Raw genomic sequence first — 18,285 nt, forward strand, 5'->3', positions numbered from 1 at the left:
TTTTGTCTTCCAACATTTAGAAAAAGGCTGAAAACTTGGCTTTTTAAAAAAGCCTTTCTAATCCCTGACTGAGACCTACACCAGACATCTTAACCACACTATCCAAGCTCCGACTGAGACCTACACCCGACATCTCAACCACACTATTAAAAATGGTTTTAAATAACAATCTTTGTCATTCGCTGCCATCACCTTCACATTATTAACACTATCATTTACTATACAAATCACATTTAATCTTGTAACCTTGTAAATAAGTTGCTGTAAGTTAAATCCCCCTCTTCTCACCTCTAAGTCCCAGTTATTTATTTCCCTGTTTTATTGTAACTGTCACTCTCCTTACAATGCTCTTGTTACAGTTGTTTGAGTTGTCTCTTATCTTGCACACTTTGTTAAATGTAAACCGGTTTGATGTGATCCATGTCATGAAAGCCGGTATAGTAAAAAATAATAAATAAATAAATAAATATCAGAGTCCAGCCTCGAAACCAACTCTGTTAGGATATACCTAAGTGCATTTGGCACTTATAATGAACATGAATAAAAAAAACCCTATTCATTTTCAACTTTTAGTTGTCAAATGTATGTAGAGTTTGTTTCAATTGAAGCCTCCCTTCCAGACTCTGGCTGAGTCATGGGACATCAACATGGTGCTAACCTAGCTGATGAAAGTTCCTTTTAAGCCTCTTACGAGCTCCGTTATCTGAGCTGGAAGGTCTTTTTTCAGTGGCATTCACTTCAGCCCACCAAGATAGAGCTCCGGGCCCTATTGTCTTATTCATCTTGAACTAGATTTCATCATAATAGGGTGGTGCGCCACACACATCCCAAGTTTTTGACTAAGGTAATATTGGGTTTCCACCTTAATCACTGAATTGTCCTACCACCATTTTTTCCCAGGCCACATGCCCCCTAAGGGTGAAACAACTCTTTATTTTTCAGATTGCAGGAGATCTGCCACCTTTTACCTGTAATAGACTGAAATCCATAGAAGTACACCCAGCTTTTTGTACTTTTGATTCTAATAGAATCAGTGTAATGACAAAATGCACAATTTTCAATCCGATAGCAGACTGCATTTTCTTTTGTTATGTCCGAACAAGAATGAACTTAGAGGGATATGTCAAGGGCCCCCATGTTGGGGCCATGGTGACATTAATTGCCATTCTAAGGTCTACCTCCCTTGAAAAAATTTGCAATGCTGTGACATAGAGTTCAGACCACACATTCACATCATATTATTAACTGGACAGGGCCTCCTATCAGGATAGTAGATCTGAGGGATGGAACCCAATTCTCTTCCTCCCTCCTATGGCTTATTTTATGGTTTGCATTGACCTTCCATTGCTATAGAAAAATTAAAATGTCATAAGATGAAAGGATTTTTTCCCAACAAAAATATTTATGCTTTATGGTTGTAGTGGTGGTTGTTTTTCTTTTAATTGTTGAAGGCAACCCTTAGCTAGTTTGAAATGATGAACCTTCTTATCTTCACAGAAAGCAAAATTGCTTACCTGTAACAGGTGTTTTCTTAAGAACATGCCATTCTGGGTCAGACCAAGGGTCCATCAAGCCCAGCATCCTGTTTCCAACAGTGGCCAATCCATTCCATAAGAACCTGGCAAGTACCCAAAAACTAAGTCTATTCCATGTTACCGTTGCTAGTAATAGCAGTGGCTATTTTCTAAGTCAACTTAATTAATAGCAGGTAATGGACTTCTCCTCCAAGAACTTATCCAATCCTTTTTTAAATACAGCTATACTAACTGCACAAACCACATCCTCTGGCAACAAATTCCAGAGTTTAATTGTGAGTTGAGTGAAAAAGAACTTTCTCCGATTAGTTTTAAATGTGCCCCATGCTAACTTCATGGAATGCCCCCTAGTCTTTCTATTCAACAGTCACACAAACCCTCCTTCCTCCTCACTCATATATCTTGGTTAAACAGGCAGCGAGAGAAGCTGTGGCGCCACCCCAGCATGGGAAATCCTGTACATGCACAGAACAGATTTCTAGTCTTTTCCAGAAAGTATTACAATTTTGTTCCGCTTGGCACCACTCACAACCATGTGACAACCTACTTATCTGAGTGATGAGCCCCTGTTTTGAGAGCACCTGTTACAGGTAAGCAGCTTTGGAGGGAATTTTTAAAATTTTAGGAGTTAACAAGTTGAACCTTAACAATCAAAAATGTCTACTCTTTGACTAGCTAAATTTACCTATCTAATAAATGCACAAGGCGCATACATTTAGTTGGTTAAATAAGGGACTGTTTGGGGGTGCAGTTAGGTCAGGAAAAAGAAGTTAACTGATTAACATGGATTTTCAGTGCTTACCAGCTAACTATAATGCTTAAAACTAGGCAAATGAATTGCAGGCTTAAATCTAACTGGTCAAATGTTGATCAGTCAGATTTAGGAGAAGTTTCAGTCAAAAATCCATTTGGCTAGTTTTGGTTGAAAATGGGCCTAAGGATAACCAGTTAATTATCTTAGCTGATTATAATGGTCCCTTTGAAAATGTATCCCTTTGCTTTCTTCAGGAATAATGTGCAGCTATAAGCACTGTGCATCTTAAAAACATATTTAGTGCTATTCTTCTTCTTTGATTCTTCAAGGTATTGTCAATTGCTAAGAACTACTGTCCAAGCACATTGATGAGTAAGGGGTGGATTTTCAAATGGTTTAACTGGTTTACTTTGAGAGATAGCCAGTTAAACCTCACCAGTTAAAAGTACCCCCCCAGTAGGTAATTTTCAAACAGCTCACTTAAATTAGTTGACAAAAATGCATCTAAATTACACCAGTTTTGAAAGTGCACTTATGTGTACAAGTCTATTTTGGAAGTGAACCCACCAAATTTACCTGCATACAATTACACATCCTATCATGTGCACAGAAGGGTTTGGGGAAAATTTACATGCAAAAGTATGCAAGTAAGCCCAAACTCCTCTCCAGGTCTACCCTGGGGAACACCCCCCACCCCCACCCCGTCTGGGTAAGCTTACGCACAAACCAGACATACTAGTGTAAATTAATCTGCATATTAGGCAGGTAGTTTTCATAAAAGACTATTTCTGCGGGTAAAGGAGCGGAACTGGAGAAAGGGCCTATGGCATTACCGTGCACATCTTGTAAAATTTCTCCCCCTTACGCACGCGCTGATACAAAACTGGGCTCCCATGTGCGCACAGGTTGCGAATTTTATAACATGCACGCGTCAACGCATGCATGTTATAAAACCGGCATGTCCATGTGTGCATGCTGGGAACTGCGCACACATGGATACCCACGCATGGGTTTTAAAATGTGCCTTTATGTGGCTAGGTTTAATTGAAAATGTGTTTAAAGATGACCTTGCCCACAGTAATCTTGCCTACTCAGTGGGTTTTTGAAAATTGCTCCCCTGAATATTGTGTACACTACATCTTGCTTTTTCATTTTTATTTATGGCCGAAAGATATAGAAATATTCATATAAACATTATGTCTTGACTGACAGATGAGTCTGAATGCAGTGAATGAGAAAGTCACTGCCCATATTTTTGGGCAAGGCACCTATCTTGAAGTTCTGCCAGTATAAACTTACGTGTGACACTATTCTAATAAAATACAACTGTTGCGCCAGAGGTGGACCCTTGGGCCGAGGTGGGGTTGATGCAACCTTGTAGGTAGGGACCTACGGGTCCCCACCATCGGGAGGAGGAGTGGGTTGATGGACAGAGGCCGCTGGAGCTTCACCAATACCAGCCCTCGTTCCCCATGGGTTGAGCCTTTGGGTGCCGGGGCCAGCTGGACTTAGGTGGGCCTCTGTATGTAGTCGATGTAGAGATTGAGTTTAGCCCAGAGACAGCAAGTAAGAGATGGCACAGTCTTATACTGGACAAGGTAGTGTCCTGGAGACTCGGGCGCCAAAGGAACGGAGGCAGACAGGGGGCGCCTGAGCACGAGCATGCTGAAGCCTGAATAGACCAAGTCCAGGAAGTAATTTGGAGAGGCGTCAAGGAACAGGCTTGAGTCAGGGCTGGTGGCAATCCGGAGGCAGTGGCAAGCAAGGCTGAGGTCTGATTACGGAGATAGTCACACGTAGCCAAATGATGCTGAGGTCTGGGCCTGGAGAGAAGCGACAATGTAGTCGGCGATGCAGAGGTCTGGGTCTGGAGAGAGGCAACAGCGTAGTCAGGTAATGCGGAGGTCTGAGTCTGGAGATAGGCAATGGCGTGGTCAGACGAAGCAGAGGTCCAGGCTTGGAGAGAATAAATAACATGGTCAGGCGAAGCAGGGTCAAAATCCGTGTAGGCAATCCAAGGTATGGAGCAAGACAGGAACAAGGAGACAGGAACCAGGAACAAATGCGGAACAGGAACACAGGAGTGAAACAAATCTCTAGGAGGCAACCTCGACCAGCGAGGAGACCTGTTGCAAAGGCAACGCTAGGGAGCAGAGCCTGCGCTTAAATACTGAAGCTCCGTTGACATCATCATCTGGGGCCGTGGCTAGGTTCCCACCGCCTAGGTAGGGGCGCGGTGCCGAGTAGCAGCATCTCTCCGCGGGCCATGCGGAGAGGCCCAACGAGAAGCAATGGAAGTGGTGGCTGGACCGGGAATGCCAGGGACTGCAGCTGGGCCAGAGGCACCGTGGGAGGCCCGAGGACGGAGTTGACGGCCCACCACTGCCAGCGAGGAGGAACCAGGAGCTGGAGTCACTGTGGAAAGGTGAGGGGGCCGTGCCGCGGGTCTGTTGCAGACAGCCCGCATAACACAACATAGAGAAAAACAAGCTTTTTGAAACTTGTGAGCAGTAAAGCCATTCCTCAAAGCTTCAGTCTGTTACCAATCATTTCACATTTGTCCTATAAATGTTCATTATTGTCTGAACGACAGCATCATTGGAAAAGGCATCTACTGGGCTATGGTGGCTGTGAGCCTTCATTCACAACTACCCAGGGTTTTCCCTGATCTTGTAACCCCCTCATTTGCATCAAGCCAAACCACCAGGGGCCACATATTGCAGCTTCTTTTGGAACCCAATTTGTGTGCTGCCTGAGTCTGTTCACTGGGTAATTCTGTTGTGCAGTGGCAGAGACTCCCTCCTTGTAAGGTCTGTGAATGCTGCCTCTGTAGCATCTCTGGCCAGTCAAAGGACAAGACATTTATATTTATATATTTATTTAGATTTATATTCCACTTTTCTTACTTTTTTCAGCACTTCAAAGTGGATTACATTCAGGTACTGGAGGTATTTCCCTATCCCCAGAGGGCTTACAATCAAGTTTGTACCTGAGGCAATGGAGGGTAAAGTGACTTGCCCAAGGTCACAAGGAGCGACAGCGGGACTTGAAGCCTGTTCTCCTGGTTCGTAGCCCAGTGCTCTAACCACTAGGCTGCTAGTGAATTGGGCCTGGGAATTGAACTTAGCCCTTCTACATGGCGATCCACAGCACTGTCACTGAGCTACCTGATCGGCCCATATATTTATAGCAAATCCCCTTGGTTTGGCCACCAGATGTCACTGTCTCTGTGCGGAACATACTAATAAGGAACCATCCATCCCTTTCAATCCCTCCCACCTGGAGGGCTGTGGTTGGATGGCTCGCACTATTTAGCCCAGCCATTTTAGGACATTTGGGGATCAGTTTGAGAAAGCATTGGAAGTGTAAGGATGTCTAAGTTGTACACTCAGATGAGGCCTGACAGTTTCACCTGGATGGAGTTTCAGTTGGAAGTGATACCTCATCATGCGCTCCCTGCCAGAGGGTTCTTTGCCTACTAATTTACAGAAGAGAGAGATTTTTATGCCTGATTCCCTTTTGGGGTGAAAGGGCTCTCACCAGGGGACCACAGACCTGTGAGCCCACTCTAAACCCTAGGTGGGCAAGCACCAGTGATGGGTCCTGCTGCGAGAGACAGTGAGGGCAGAAGATGAATCCAGTTTAAACTTTAGAAGTATTTTTTGGACCTGAACTGCATGGGGAGGCTTTTGGAGCTCCCTCCCCCACTGGGATTGCAGTGCTGGGGTAGCCTGATCCCACGCTGACTTTTCCCCAAGAGAAGTTCCCAGTAACAACCAGTAAGAAGGAAGGAACAACATCGGGAGACCCCCAACCGGATCTCCAAACTGTGGGACTAGGGTGGGCTGGGTGTCCAAGGAGAAGATGGCTTAAGGTAGGACTTTTGCTGTGAAGTTGGGGACCCCTCCACTAGGATTCCTGGTTAGCCGCTGGGTGAGCTGTGCGCATTAAATATCACCATTGGGCTCTACCCAGATACCTGAATATAAGGACACCTACCTACAGAGCTGTACCAGATGTAACTTCACCATTATTGCCATATGGACTTTAATTTATGATTACCAACTAGTAAACTTTTATTTTAACACCCAGACCTGGTACTGTCTGATTTATCATGGCTTCTCACCTCATGGGAAGCATATACATTATTTAAAGACATTAAATAAAATTTAAGACCCGTGCGCGCGTTTGCCTGCACACGCACGTGGATGCACTGATTTTATAACATACGCGTGTATATGCCCGTGTGTTATAAAATCGGCTATCCACATGTACATGCATGCACGATTTTATATTGATGTGCGCGCGATTGCCGTCTTGAGCGCATAAGTAGGGGGAATTTAAGTAGGTACGCGCGACAGTGCAATTAGTCTTTTACCCAGTTCTCTCCAGTTCACCCCAGTAAAGGAGAGGACTTCCTAAACCCCCTAGCTAACGCCTCCCTTTCACCCTATGACCCCCCAATCCTTTAAACCCTGCTAACTAGCGTATTTTTTTTGTTGCATGACTTACACGCCGTCTGTAGCAGAAGTAAAGTTTTGTGGTAGGGGACCCTAGCAGACGCTTGTACGTGTAAATACTTACACACTGGATTCATGCTACAGACCCAGCCCGCCCATGCTCCACCCAGACCATGCCCATTCCTCGCCCCACTTTTTTTTATCCGCGAATCCGGAGATACGCTCGTGCCCGCGGGCCTTTTAAAATCCGCACAGCCTGCACGTGTCCGAGTCACAGCGTATCTCCCAGCTTTGGTGCGTATGGGGCTTTTAAAATTTACCCAATTGTGTAGCCAGACAGCATGGTCCGGGCCACAAGTGAGAGCTTTCCCCCATAAAAAGAATCCCCCCAGTATTAAAAGTCAAGCGTGGGAGTAAATTTGCTAACTGGAGCAGCCCCTGAAGAGAAATAAATATGCTTGTGTGCCCTTGCGCTAAAAACCCCGCTAAGGTTTACATGTAAACATTTATAATTTCATCACATTCTTAAAAAGCCCTTGTATTCATTCATCTGCTGTTTAGAACAGAGAATCAGGATAAAGACCTTTTTTTCCCAAACAGAGGATCAAGAAACAAGAACCTAAGGTGTGCCGTGTTGGATCAGACCAGAGGTCCATCACACCTGGCACCCTTTCTTCAGTGGCCAATCCAGATCCCAAAGATTAAGTCCATTTCTAGTTGCTCATTCCCAGGGATACATGGATACTTTCCCAAGTCTACCTGGCTAGTAATGGTTTATGACTTATCCAGAAGCACCAAATTAATAAACCCAATTAATATATTTTACAAATAAAATCGAGTCATGTATTCTGGGAATGTTCACTTTAGCAGGCATTTACCATAGCAAACTTAAATGCAAATGTAAAACTTCTCAAACATCCTTTTATCATTGAAACTGTAACCAACTTGATATGAATATAGCACTTCCCCTTGTTGCTGACTTGTATTTTAGAATTATAGACCAATTCAATCACCTCTTCCCCTAATCCATCCACCCAAGAATGCTTCTTCTGCTGCATATCCTCCTTCCTTATTTATATTCAAATTCCCCAGTAGAGCCTCTAAAGAACAAAGACAATTAATAGACTAGAAACTATTCTGGTTTCAGAATGGCAAAGAACATACATACATTTGACCTCTCTTTATAAATTGACCTTGTTCCCCTGAAGCAGACACTATTAATTGGGATTTGTATGACAAACATTTTTGGTCTTCATGATAAGTACTTTTTTAGTCTATAGTTTCAAGATGATTCATCTGTCATTCTGAAAATTTGAATATACAAGTTAGACACAACGGGAAGTGCTATATTCAAGTCAAGTTGGTTATAGCTTTAGTGATAAAAAGAAGTGTGTGCATTTTTCATTTCTTTTATGGTAAATGTCTGCTATAGTGAACTTTCTCAGAATATAAGATGATGATATTTGCAAAATATACTGAAAAAGGATTTTAAAAAAAACTATTTATAGAGGAGTCATGATTACACCGTCACTCATCACTATATGATTTGAGTTTTATATGAACACTTCTTCTAAGCAAAGACTCTTTCTTTTGGGTGATCCACATCTTTTGAAGTTAATTATGGACTTTTCCTTTTAAACCCAGCTGTGTCAGATATCTTGACACACATCCTCTAGCAACAAATTCCACAGCTTGATTGTGTGTTGAGTGAAAATATACTTTCTCCAATTTATTTTAAATCTTCTACCTGTTTCATGGAATGTCCCCTCATCTTAGTAAATAATCCTGCATTATTTACCTGTTCCACCCCACCTTCATAGTCCAAGCTGAAGAGCCCTAACCTGTTTTGCCTTTCTTCATGAGGGAGTCACTCCATCCCCTTTATCACTTGTGTTGCTCTTCCCTGCATTTTTCTAGTTCCGCTTTAGCTTTTTCTTGAGATGAGGGTGACCAGAACTGCACACAGTACTCAAGATATGGTTGCACCATGGATCGATACAGAGGCATTATGGTGTTCTCTATTTTATTCTCCATTCCATTCTGAATAATTTCTAACATTCTGTTTGTTGTCTCTCTTCTTTCCAGGCTTTTCTGGGGATTTTGAATGTCAGTAGAGGGGGTTTACAGGGGAAGTGATATTCTTGGGTGGATGACAGAGGGCAAGGGATGATTAAATTATGAATGTTTATGAAAGATGATTGACACTTGATGATTGATGCTTTCAAATTTATGCTATTTCTGTATATGTTGCCATGTGTCCAATATACAGTACGTATGCACATGAAATATTGCCTCCCGTAATCTTTGCAGTATTATTGTGATGAATGTCAAACTCAAGTAATTGCAAGCTAGTGGAGTTTGAAAGTGGAGTCAGTCAGTATGTTTGCTCTGGGCTCACTATAGGTCAATGGCTGTATAGTTCAGGAGGCCATCTGCATCATTAGAAAAGTAGTCTTGTGAACATATTTTCCATGATCTTTATTGTGATGACTGACAGAGTTCCTCAACTCCCTGTGGACTAAAGAGAGGAAACACTGAACTGGGACCAGCCTCACTCCCCTGGACAGACAGAGGAGTAGGGAAATGGCCCAATGCACATGGCTAACCCTGGACTGATTTGACATGGCACAGTGCATACTGCTGCCTCCTTCATGCTTTTGGGTAGTAAACATCAACTTTAGTGCACCATAATAGCGTTCTGTCTTTAACATCATTAGATGTCATCAAATGTGCTGACAGCAGTCCAGGTCAGCACTGAGAGGTATACATCCTAAAGATTAATATTTCAGTGTTCACGATCTTCCAACAGAAAGTTGGGTTCTTTGTGTATATATATATATACAAGCTCTATGTTTAAAACAACCTTTAATTTCACAAATACAATAAGAGTTTCATGCAGTCCTTTATTATGTCTTTTGCAACAGCCAACAACCAGAAGGGTGAGCGAGGACGAGACCACCACTGTGGGCGTGAGGCCTCGGGAATCCTGCCTCAGCCTGCCCACAACGCCTGACAAGCAGAAAAACTGGAGCAAAGTCTTTCCTCTGTCTATCCCAGAAGAGAGCAGGTGGCATCAGTCCTCCTCCATTCAGGCCAACATTATCCCCATCAACGTCTCTGGTATGCTCTGAGCTCTCCGGTCAGTCAGTGCGCCCTCTGTCCCATGGACACATGCTATAGAGAACTTTTCACGGTGCCTACTAGGTGGTGTAATTATTACTGCGTTTATTAGGCATATTCTCATTATAGTATTATCTTTACTAATGTACTTCAGTGTGTACTCTAATGCACTAACCATACTGAAGTGATCTCACTGCATGATATGATGTATACTCAGTACTGTGTACACACCACAGCATACTCAGTATAGTGTAATGACTACAAGCTATAGTCTGTACTGTGCTCACTACTATATACACACTAGATTACTTGACTGCATATGTGCTTACTATATGCACTCACAGGTAAATTTTCAAAGACGTTACATATGTAAATGTAAAAAACTTTTGTAGCAATTTTCAAAAGCCATTTATCCGTGTTAAGTGTACTTAATGTGGGTAAAATCTATTGGCAATTCAATGACATATATTGAGGCAATTTTCAAAAGCCCATTTACATTGGTAAAGCACATTTACATGTGTAGAGCCCAGGTTTAAGCATGTAAATGCTTTCGAAAATCAGGCCCATAATGTAATCTAGTGTACTGACTAGAAAACTTAATATACTATCTCCCACTTCCAGGCAGCCATTGTAATCACTACTATATAGATTCCCTTCTGAGTACCCATTAAAATACAGAGTGTACTTACTTATGCTTGTTACAGTGTAAATAGGGCGGCATTGGGAGGTGAGCCAGTTTATTAAAGGACTTTGTAAGAGAACGTAACCAACTGGCAATGGAGCGTTTTCTCTAAGTTGATTCCAGGGTAGAAAGACGAGAGATAGGAAGAGGGTTCATATAACCTGAATAAGAGACACGATTCATCACCTAACTCAGATGCAAGAACTAGTCCTTTTCTGATATATGCTAGAGCTTCTCTGAAAGCTGTCGTGATGAGGCTTGCACACACTAAGAGGTCCATATTCGGCCGCTGTATGGCTCAGCAAGTTAGCGGCCGTGCTGCTGAATATATCCAGCTATTCTAAAGTTAGCAGATACGATTATCCGGCTAGCTTTAGGACAGGTCTGTGGGACAACCAGACTGAGCTGGATAACTTATCCAGCTAACTCAGCTCATCCCTGTTACGCCTCCAGAACAGCCCTGACTTATTCAGCCAAATTTTAGCCATATAAAAATGTATCCTACTAGAATTTAGCCCGATAAGTGCCCAAATATTCATTTAGCTGGATAACTTCTGAGTTATCCAGCTAAATGCTGCTGAATATGGACCTCTTGTGTATTTTATACATGGTTTCAAAAACATTATTAACTTCACTTTCACTAATCATCATACTGTTACATTCATCTGGTCCTGTCCTGTCTGTATCATCTAATGAACATGTATGCACTCATTATTCAAAATTAATCGAGCTGATTCTGGTCTCACCTTGGTCCTTGTGGCTAGTTTTATTTTTATTTTTTTTCCTGCCTTGTTTCTTATAAGAGGTCCTGTCTTCACCTTGGTCATTGGGTCATCATAGTTGTGTTTGCTTGTCAAAGATCACAAGCTGGACAGGTCATAAGAGATTGGCTGAGCTAAATCTGATCAATTAATTTCCATCTTAGGTCCACCAGGCATAGGGGTGGAAGTTTTAAATACTAAAACCAGCTCAACCCCTTGCTTATGACCTCAGGGCCAGCCCAGTTGGCAAACCCTGTATCCTGTCAGTTCCTGTTGCCACCTGCCTCTCCTGGCAAAGGCCACGTGCATCTGCCTTTACTCAGAAGCACTTTTCTTGTCTTGCAGGGGTTCCTCTTTAACAAAAAGGACCACTGAATTACTTAAGGTTGTTTATTCAGTGCAAACAGCAGTGAAGCATGTTTAGAAGTCTAGGCCAGGCTGCTTGGTGTTCACCATTACTCTCCAAGACAATTTAAAAAAAGAATATTGACCAATGGAGTCAAAGGGGGCAATATTGGGTAGCCAACAAGATTGCAATTTATGCATGTGCTTTTAATGGACGTACTTTCTATCTAGTATTCAAAGGAAAGGTACCATTAGTTTCTTTCTGAAACTTAGCTTGCATTAAGTATTGTTCATTAAATGCGTCCACATACTTTGCACCTCCTATTTGTTCATGCAGCTGAGGTGGGAGGGGGAGATCATGCAGTTTTCTCCCCCCCCCCCCTGCCTAAACAAGCCCATGAGAATGCATCTTCACAATGTGGCTGAAAGTAGCTGCACTATGGAAGCCTCCCTGCATACTTTTAGCCTGGCAGGAGAGCAATTTTCAGATGGGCTATTTCATCCAGGTCAAGGGCTTTGAAAATTGCCCTCCAAATATCCAATCTTTGAGGGCAATTTTCAAACTGCCTACCTAGGTGCAAAGTCTGCAGGTTCTTGTGAACCTTGTACTTAATTTTTAAAGGAAAAGTACTGAAAACTGTCACATGTACACATTATCTGTGGGCTTTGCATCTGCTGTTTGTGCAGATAAAATTTCTATGAAAACATAAAGCCTCTAATGCCATGCAAGTGAAGGGCAAATTACTTACAGGGAGCAGAATTTGACATCCTGTTGCATAACATATTGTTATTCAACAATATTTACATTTACATTTATTTGACGTCTAACTCAAGATACCCTAGATGACTTGCAATCATAATTACAACACTAAAGCAAAAGATATAATAACCAAATCAACAAAATAATAAACACAAAAAGACAAACAATAACAATATCCTACAGGCTGGTTTTCTATCCAGCAGATCCAGAGGTGTGCTTTTCTTATTAAAAAAAAAAAAGGAAACCCACAAATAAAAATTTTCAGAATCTTAGTAATAAAACTAAATTAAACTACCTATTTTGGAAAATTTTCTAAAAGCCAGATAATCTCTGCCCAGTCTTACATTACTGATCATAGTTGTAAGCAGATGCAGGATAGACCAAAGATGGCAAACTATGGTCCCTGGGTTCCAGGATATCCCCAATGAATATGCACAAGATGCATTTGAATTTGTACTTTTGGGTTACTCTAAAAATGAAAAATATGGGGTCCGTTTTCAGCATATGAGGGCAGAAGCTTTCCATCCCCAGGCTAGACTGTTATTTAAGGCTCCAATTAACTCAGTTTGAAGGGTTTTAAAACTGTGTAAAAAATTATGATAAGGGAAGTAATTGATTTCCAAATATTGTTCATTTTTATAAATACTTGGGATTTCATATGATTTTATTGTTTTAATTTCCAGATCATGAAATGTAAGGTTGTGCAGAGGCAAACATTTCTTTGTTTTGTCCATTAGTTTCATAGGTTACTTCCCTTTGTTTGTTTTGTAATAAAAAATACATATATATATATAATTTATTCATTCCATTTGTTTTTCATTTTCCATTGAAGTCAATAAGGGAAGCAATCCCTAGGCCCCATTGACTAAAAATGAAAAGCAAAACATGGGATGAGCTGGGGTCTAGCCCAGAGATTGAGTCCCAGAACTGAGGCCTGGTCCCAACTCTGAGGCCTAAGTCTGGTGTCAAGGCTCATCTTAGGGTCTGGTCCCAGTGCCACAGCCTAGCCTGAGGCTTGGTTCCAATGCCTAGGCCAGGGCCTGGTCCAAGATCTGGTCCTAGTGCAGGGGCCTGGTCCAGGCATCAAGATGTAAGCGCAGCACTGGGTCTGGCCCTGAGGCCAGATTCCATCACCTAACCCTAGGCCCATCTCCAGGGCCCAGCCCCAAGGCCTGGTCCCATCACCTAGGCCAGGGCCATGTCCGAAGCCTGATCCCATCATCAAGACCTATGCTGGCTCAGAGGCCTAGGACCGGGCCTCCCAACTTCTTCTCTCTTATTCTCTTGCTGAAAAATGATGTCTAATTGAAGGACACATCACAGTGATATCATTGTGGTGTCTTCATGCCGAGCAGATGGAGCTATTTTAATATATGGCTTGATCCTCTTGGCCCGTTTTTATACGCATGAATACAAAAATGCCCTCAAATTTTAGAATATTTTCATAGGAGGCTATTTTCAGTTCATATCATTCAGAATAAAAACAAAATTGGCCTCATCTGTTGTATTTTATGCATTTGTTTTAAACAAATGCACATCTCTAATGACATATATTTCCAAAAACAAGATCCATAGAACTTTCTAACTGAAGACCTTTACTCACTCATTGATATCACACTCTGCCTTTTTTGGGCAGTGTTTGACACAATAAACAATGGGTTTGAAGGTAGCTAGGTTCCTTAAAAATGTCCTTATCCAGCGCCTGATACCCCCTAAAGATAAGTTGTGAAAAATCTAAGCTGTCATTTCTCAGAAATGTTACCTTTAGAGGTTCTACTACTGGTGATCAAAATAGTAGGACTTGCAAGCTTCAGTGTAAATCTGTCCCTGCCAAAACTGCTGCTTCCAGAAGCAAAACTTCATTGAGTGCTAAAGGAAGTACCTCAAGATGTGTTCTGCTGTGGTAAAACGGAAATCTTATTCAAACTTCTAGACTTTAGGGCCTGTTGGTTGGTACCAGACAGAGAATCATGGAAAGCTTGCATGAAGTGAGCCACAGGAGGAGATCATGATGGGCTAATCATAAGGGAGTTGGACAGATGAGCAGGCAGCAGGAAAAAAATGAGCCTTCTTTTCATCTTGGTTTGGGGTAACTTTTGGAGGTTCTGAGAGATGCGGGGAAGGGTTGAAGGAAAGGAGGGAGGACAAGAGCTGCCAGGAAGACTCTTTCTTCCCTTCTTCCGGTTCAGTGTCCAGACTCTGACAGTGATGCTAGTAGTGGTGGGAGGGGGGGGGGGGACGGGACTGCAGCTTTGGGAAGGTGATTGGTGGCTAAGCAGGTTTAGGACTGCTATTGCAATACGCAGATTTCCCTGGCCAAATTTAACCGGTTAATGAAGAATATTGTGCTAAGTGGCTAAATTAGAAAGGCCTGCCGCAGGAATGAATCTGGCCAGCCCCATATTTGGCCGACGAAATGTGTAAAGTTTGTGACTTTGATTGGACAAATTTAGATGTATAGAGGGGATAAAGTTTAAATGGGGCAGATTTACGCAGCTAAACCCCTATTTTATTGCCTGATTTACCTAGGCTTGGGAAAATACCTTGATTAATCAGGCTCTTATGTTGTGTCGGAGGTGGATCCTTGGGCCGAGGTGGGGTTAATGCAATCCGTAGGTAAGGACCTACAGGACCCCACTGTCAGCAGGCGGAGTGGGCTGATAGACAGAGGCCGCTGGAGCTTCACCTATACCAGCCCTCGTTCCCCAGGGGTTGAGCCTTTGTGTGCCGGGGTTGGCAGGATTTAGGTGGGCCTCTGTATGGAGTTGCGGTAGGAGTTGGTTCAGCCCAAAGACAGCAGGTGAGAGATGATAGTCTTACTCCGGAATGGGTAATGTCCTGGAAACTCGGGCGCCAATAGAACAAAGGTAGACAGGGGGCACTCGAGCAAAAGCAGGCCGAAGCCTGAAGAAACCACATCCAGGGAGTAAGCTGAAGAGGCGTCCAATGTTAGGCTTGAGTCAGGGCTGGCGGCAATCCGAAGGCAGTGGCAAGCAAGGCAGAGGTCTGATCACGGAGATGGTCAAAAGCGTAGTCAGACAAAGCAAAGCAGAGGTCTGGGTCTGGAGATAGGCGATGCGTAGTCGGACGAAGCAGAGGTCTGGGTCTGGAGATAGGCGATGCGTAGTCGGACGAAGCAGAGGTCTGGGTCTGGAGATAATCAATGGCAGCGTCAGGCAAAGCAAAGTCAAAGTCCGTGTAGTCAATCCGAAGCATGAAGCAGGGTAGGAACAAAGAGACAGGAACCATAGTCAGATAGTGTACACAATAAAAATAAGCATGACAGTGGTGAATTAGAAATGGTATGAATCTGTGATTCTGTCCTAGAATAGGCTTTCAGGGTTTTCCAAAAGGGAGGAAGGCCAGGCACCCCTTATTGCATATCACCAATAGAACAATACTAGATAAAACAAAACTTAATTACAGCAAATCAGTGGATCACTCAGATTATAGTGGAAGCATTTACCTTTATCTGATGCTGCCATTTATGTGGTGTTTACAACTTTTGTTTCCTCACTTTCATCCAGCCATTGCCTTCCATTCCCACCTTTTCCATCCATTACGGTCATGCCATAATTGCTGTCTTGTGCTGTGTATCTGTATAATCAACATTGTAGGGCTACCAGTGTTCTTAGTGTTGCACAAGATAATGCATAGCTTTACAGTGCCCCTTTTGCAAAGAACTTGTAGCACAATATTTGAACATTCCAAAATTACATGACACGCTCAAGGTTGCGCAGTGTGTGCGGGACAGTGAAGCTGAACTGGAATTTTCATATTCACCTCTCCCTCTTCTAACATCCAGTCCCCACCTCCTTGCATGGCCTACACTGTGGAAGAGTACGGAGATCCTGCAGCAGAGATATTTGGGCCTGCATTCGGTGTTCGTTTAATTCACACGTCCCTCCATGCGAGGTCTTTCTGAGCTTGGACCTCACTTTACCTAAATTTCCAGCTCCAGGTTTCTGATTTGATGATTTGTGGCTGATCCTAGTTTCTTCTCTATGTAGTTATCTTATTTCTGAGGCTTCTAACATGTGCTCCAGAGCAGTTATCAGCATTTTATTTCTATGATAGCTGGGGACCCGTAACTGCAAGATAATTTCTTATAAATATATTTTTCTTGACTTATCAGCTTCTTCTATAGTATGAAATAGGGAGTAAAGTAATGATGATTTGAATACAATATTTACCTATTCCCTGAGTTTTAATCCTTCTCTTCCCCAACACCCTATCTCTTTAAAGAGGGTCAGATTTAAGGTCTGGGCAGAAGTCCTGACAGGTTTTCTGCACAAATTTTAACTTGGGCAATTTTATTTTGTGCACGTTTTGCCATTAACCAAATTTATGCCAGAGGTAAAAATTTATGCTGTTCAAAACTGTGCATGTGCCGCATTTAGGTGAAATATCTGCACAATTTCCCAGTGCACAACTGTATTAAGAATGAGCTATGTTAAGAAATGTGCCAAGTGTTCCTTCTGATGCAGTTTTGGAGAAGCAAGAGTTTGAATGAGAGATTTAAGGCTTGGGCAATCACACTGCCTGGATTTTATCTCGCTCTTTGCAAGTTTTAAAACGATGGTCCATATGCAAATCAAATAATTTTATACCTTTTAAATCTTTTCACTATTAAAATGTCTCCAAAGAAGGGGAAATGATCCGGACACAGATAGAGGTCAGTTCTTAAAGGAATTTGCCTGGGCACTGTTACCTGGGTTGCAAATTGCCTTGCCCTCAGCAGGAAATAGGAATGGGATGAGGGCGGGAGAAATAAAGTACACGCCGGGGTTGAATTTTAAAATCCCGGTGCAGATTTTGCACCTGCCTCAAAGCAGGTGCAGAGTCGGCAGGTGTCTCTGTCAGCTCCAAATTTCCAAAGGGGCAGTTTTCGAAAGCCCGGGCCTCGCTAAAACTTCCCTCCTATATCCGGTGCAGGCTTTCGTTGTGCACATACGTTTAACTAAGGTTAGAAAGAGGCATTTCCTCCTGGTGTGGGGAGGGGGGGGGATAGTGTTTAAATTGGGGGGAGGAAAACGGTGCATGCTCATTCAGTTTTCAAAATCTATGCAGGCCATTTCACCCAGATTGTCTTGCCCAAATAGCAGATGCAAAGTACGTGGCTGCTTTTAGTGCACGGACTTTACTCCAGCTCATTTTCAAACTAGCTACAGTGTATGCACAGTAAAAGTGCAGATTGTCCTCTGCTCCTTTTGAATCTCCGTTGGAACCAGCCTACAGGAGGGTAGAGAATCAAGGAGGAACAGTCAGAACTAGCTGGATAAAATCATACAAGGAGTCAGGCTTCCACAGCTGGCGTACACCCTTACGTGGGCTGAAATAACTGGGCGGGGCCAGTTTAGTCTTTTTCAGCCATAATTATGATATGTTATCATAAGAACATAAGAAAATGCCTTACTGGGTCAGACCAAGGGTCCATCAAGCCCAGCATCCTGTTTCCAACAGTGGCCAATCCAGGCCATAAGAACCTGGCAAGTACCCAAAAACTAAGTCTATTCCATGTAACCATTGCTAATGGCAGTGGCTATTCTCTAAGTGAACTTAATAGCAGGTAATGGACTTCTCCTCCAAGAACTTATCCAATCCTTTTTTAAACACAGCTATACTAACTGCACGAACCACATTTTCTGGCAACAAATTCCAGAGTTTAATTGTGCGTTGAGTAAAAAAGAACTTTCTCTGATTAGTTTTAAATGTGCCCCATGCTAACTTCATGGAGTGCCCCCTAGTCTTTCTACTATCCGAAAGAGTAAATAACCGATTCACATCTACCCGTTCTAGACCTCTCATGATTTTAAACACCTCTATCATATCCCCCCTCAGCCGTCTCTTCTCCAAGCTGAAAAGTCC

At 42.7% G+C, this 18,285-nt stretch overlaps 1 protein-coding gene across 5 annotated transcripts in view; it reads left to right on the forward strand.

The window, feature by feature from the left end:
* Positions 1-18,285, forward strand: part of NHSL2 (NHS like 2) — a 540,965-nt gene that overhangs the window by 459,438 nt on the left and 63,242 nt on the right. For all 5 annotated transcript variants that reach the window (XM_029607539.1, XM_029607541.1, XM_029607540.1 and 2 more), the window contains exon 4: positions 9,674-9,869. In XM_029607539.1, the coding sequence (XP_029463399.1) occupies positions 9,674-9,869 (196 nt within the window). The remainder of the gene's footprint in view (positions 1-9,673; positions 9,870-18,285) is intronic.

Source organism: Rhinatrema bivittatum, chromosome 6 (assembly GCF_901001135.1).
Source record: "Rhinatrema bivittatum chromosome 6, aRhiBiv1.1, whole genome shotgun sequence".
Classification (NCBI taxonomy): Eukaryota; Metazoa; Chordata; class Amphibia; order Gymnophiona; family Rhinatrematidae; genus Rhinatrema; species Rhinatrema bivittatum.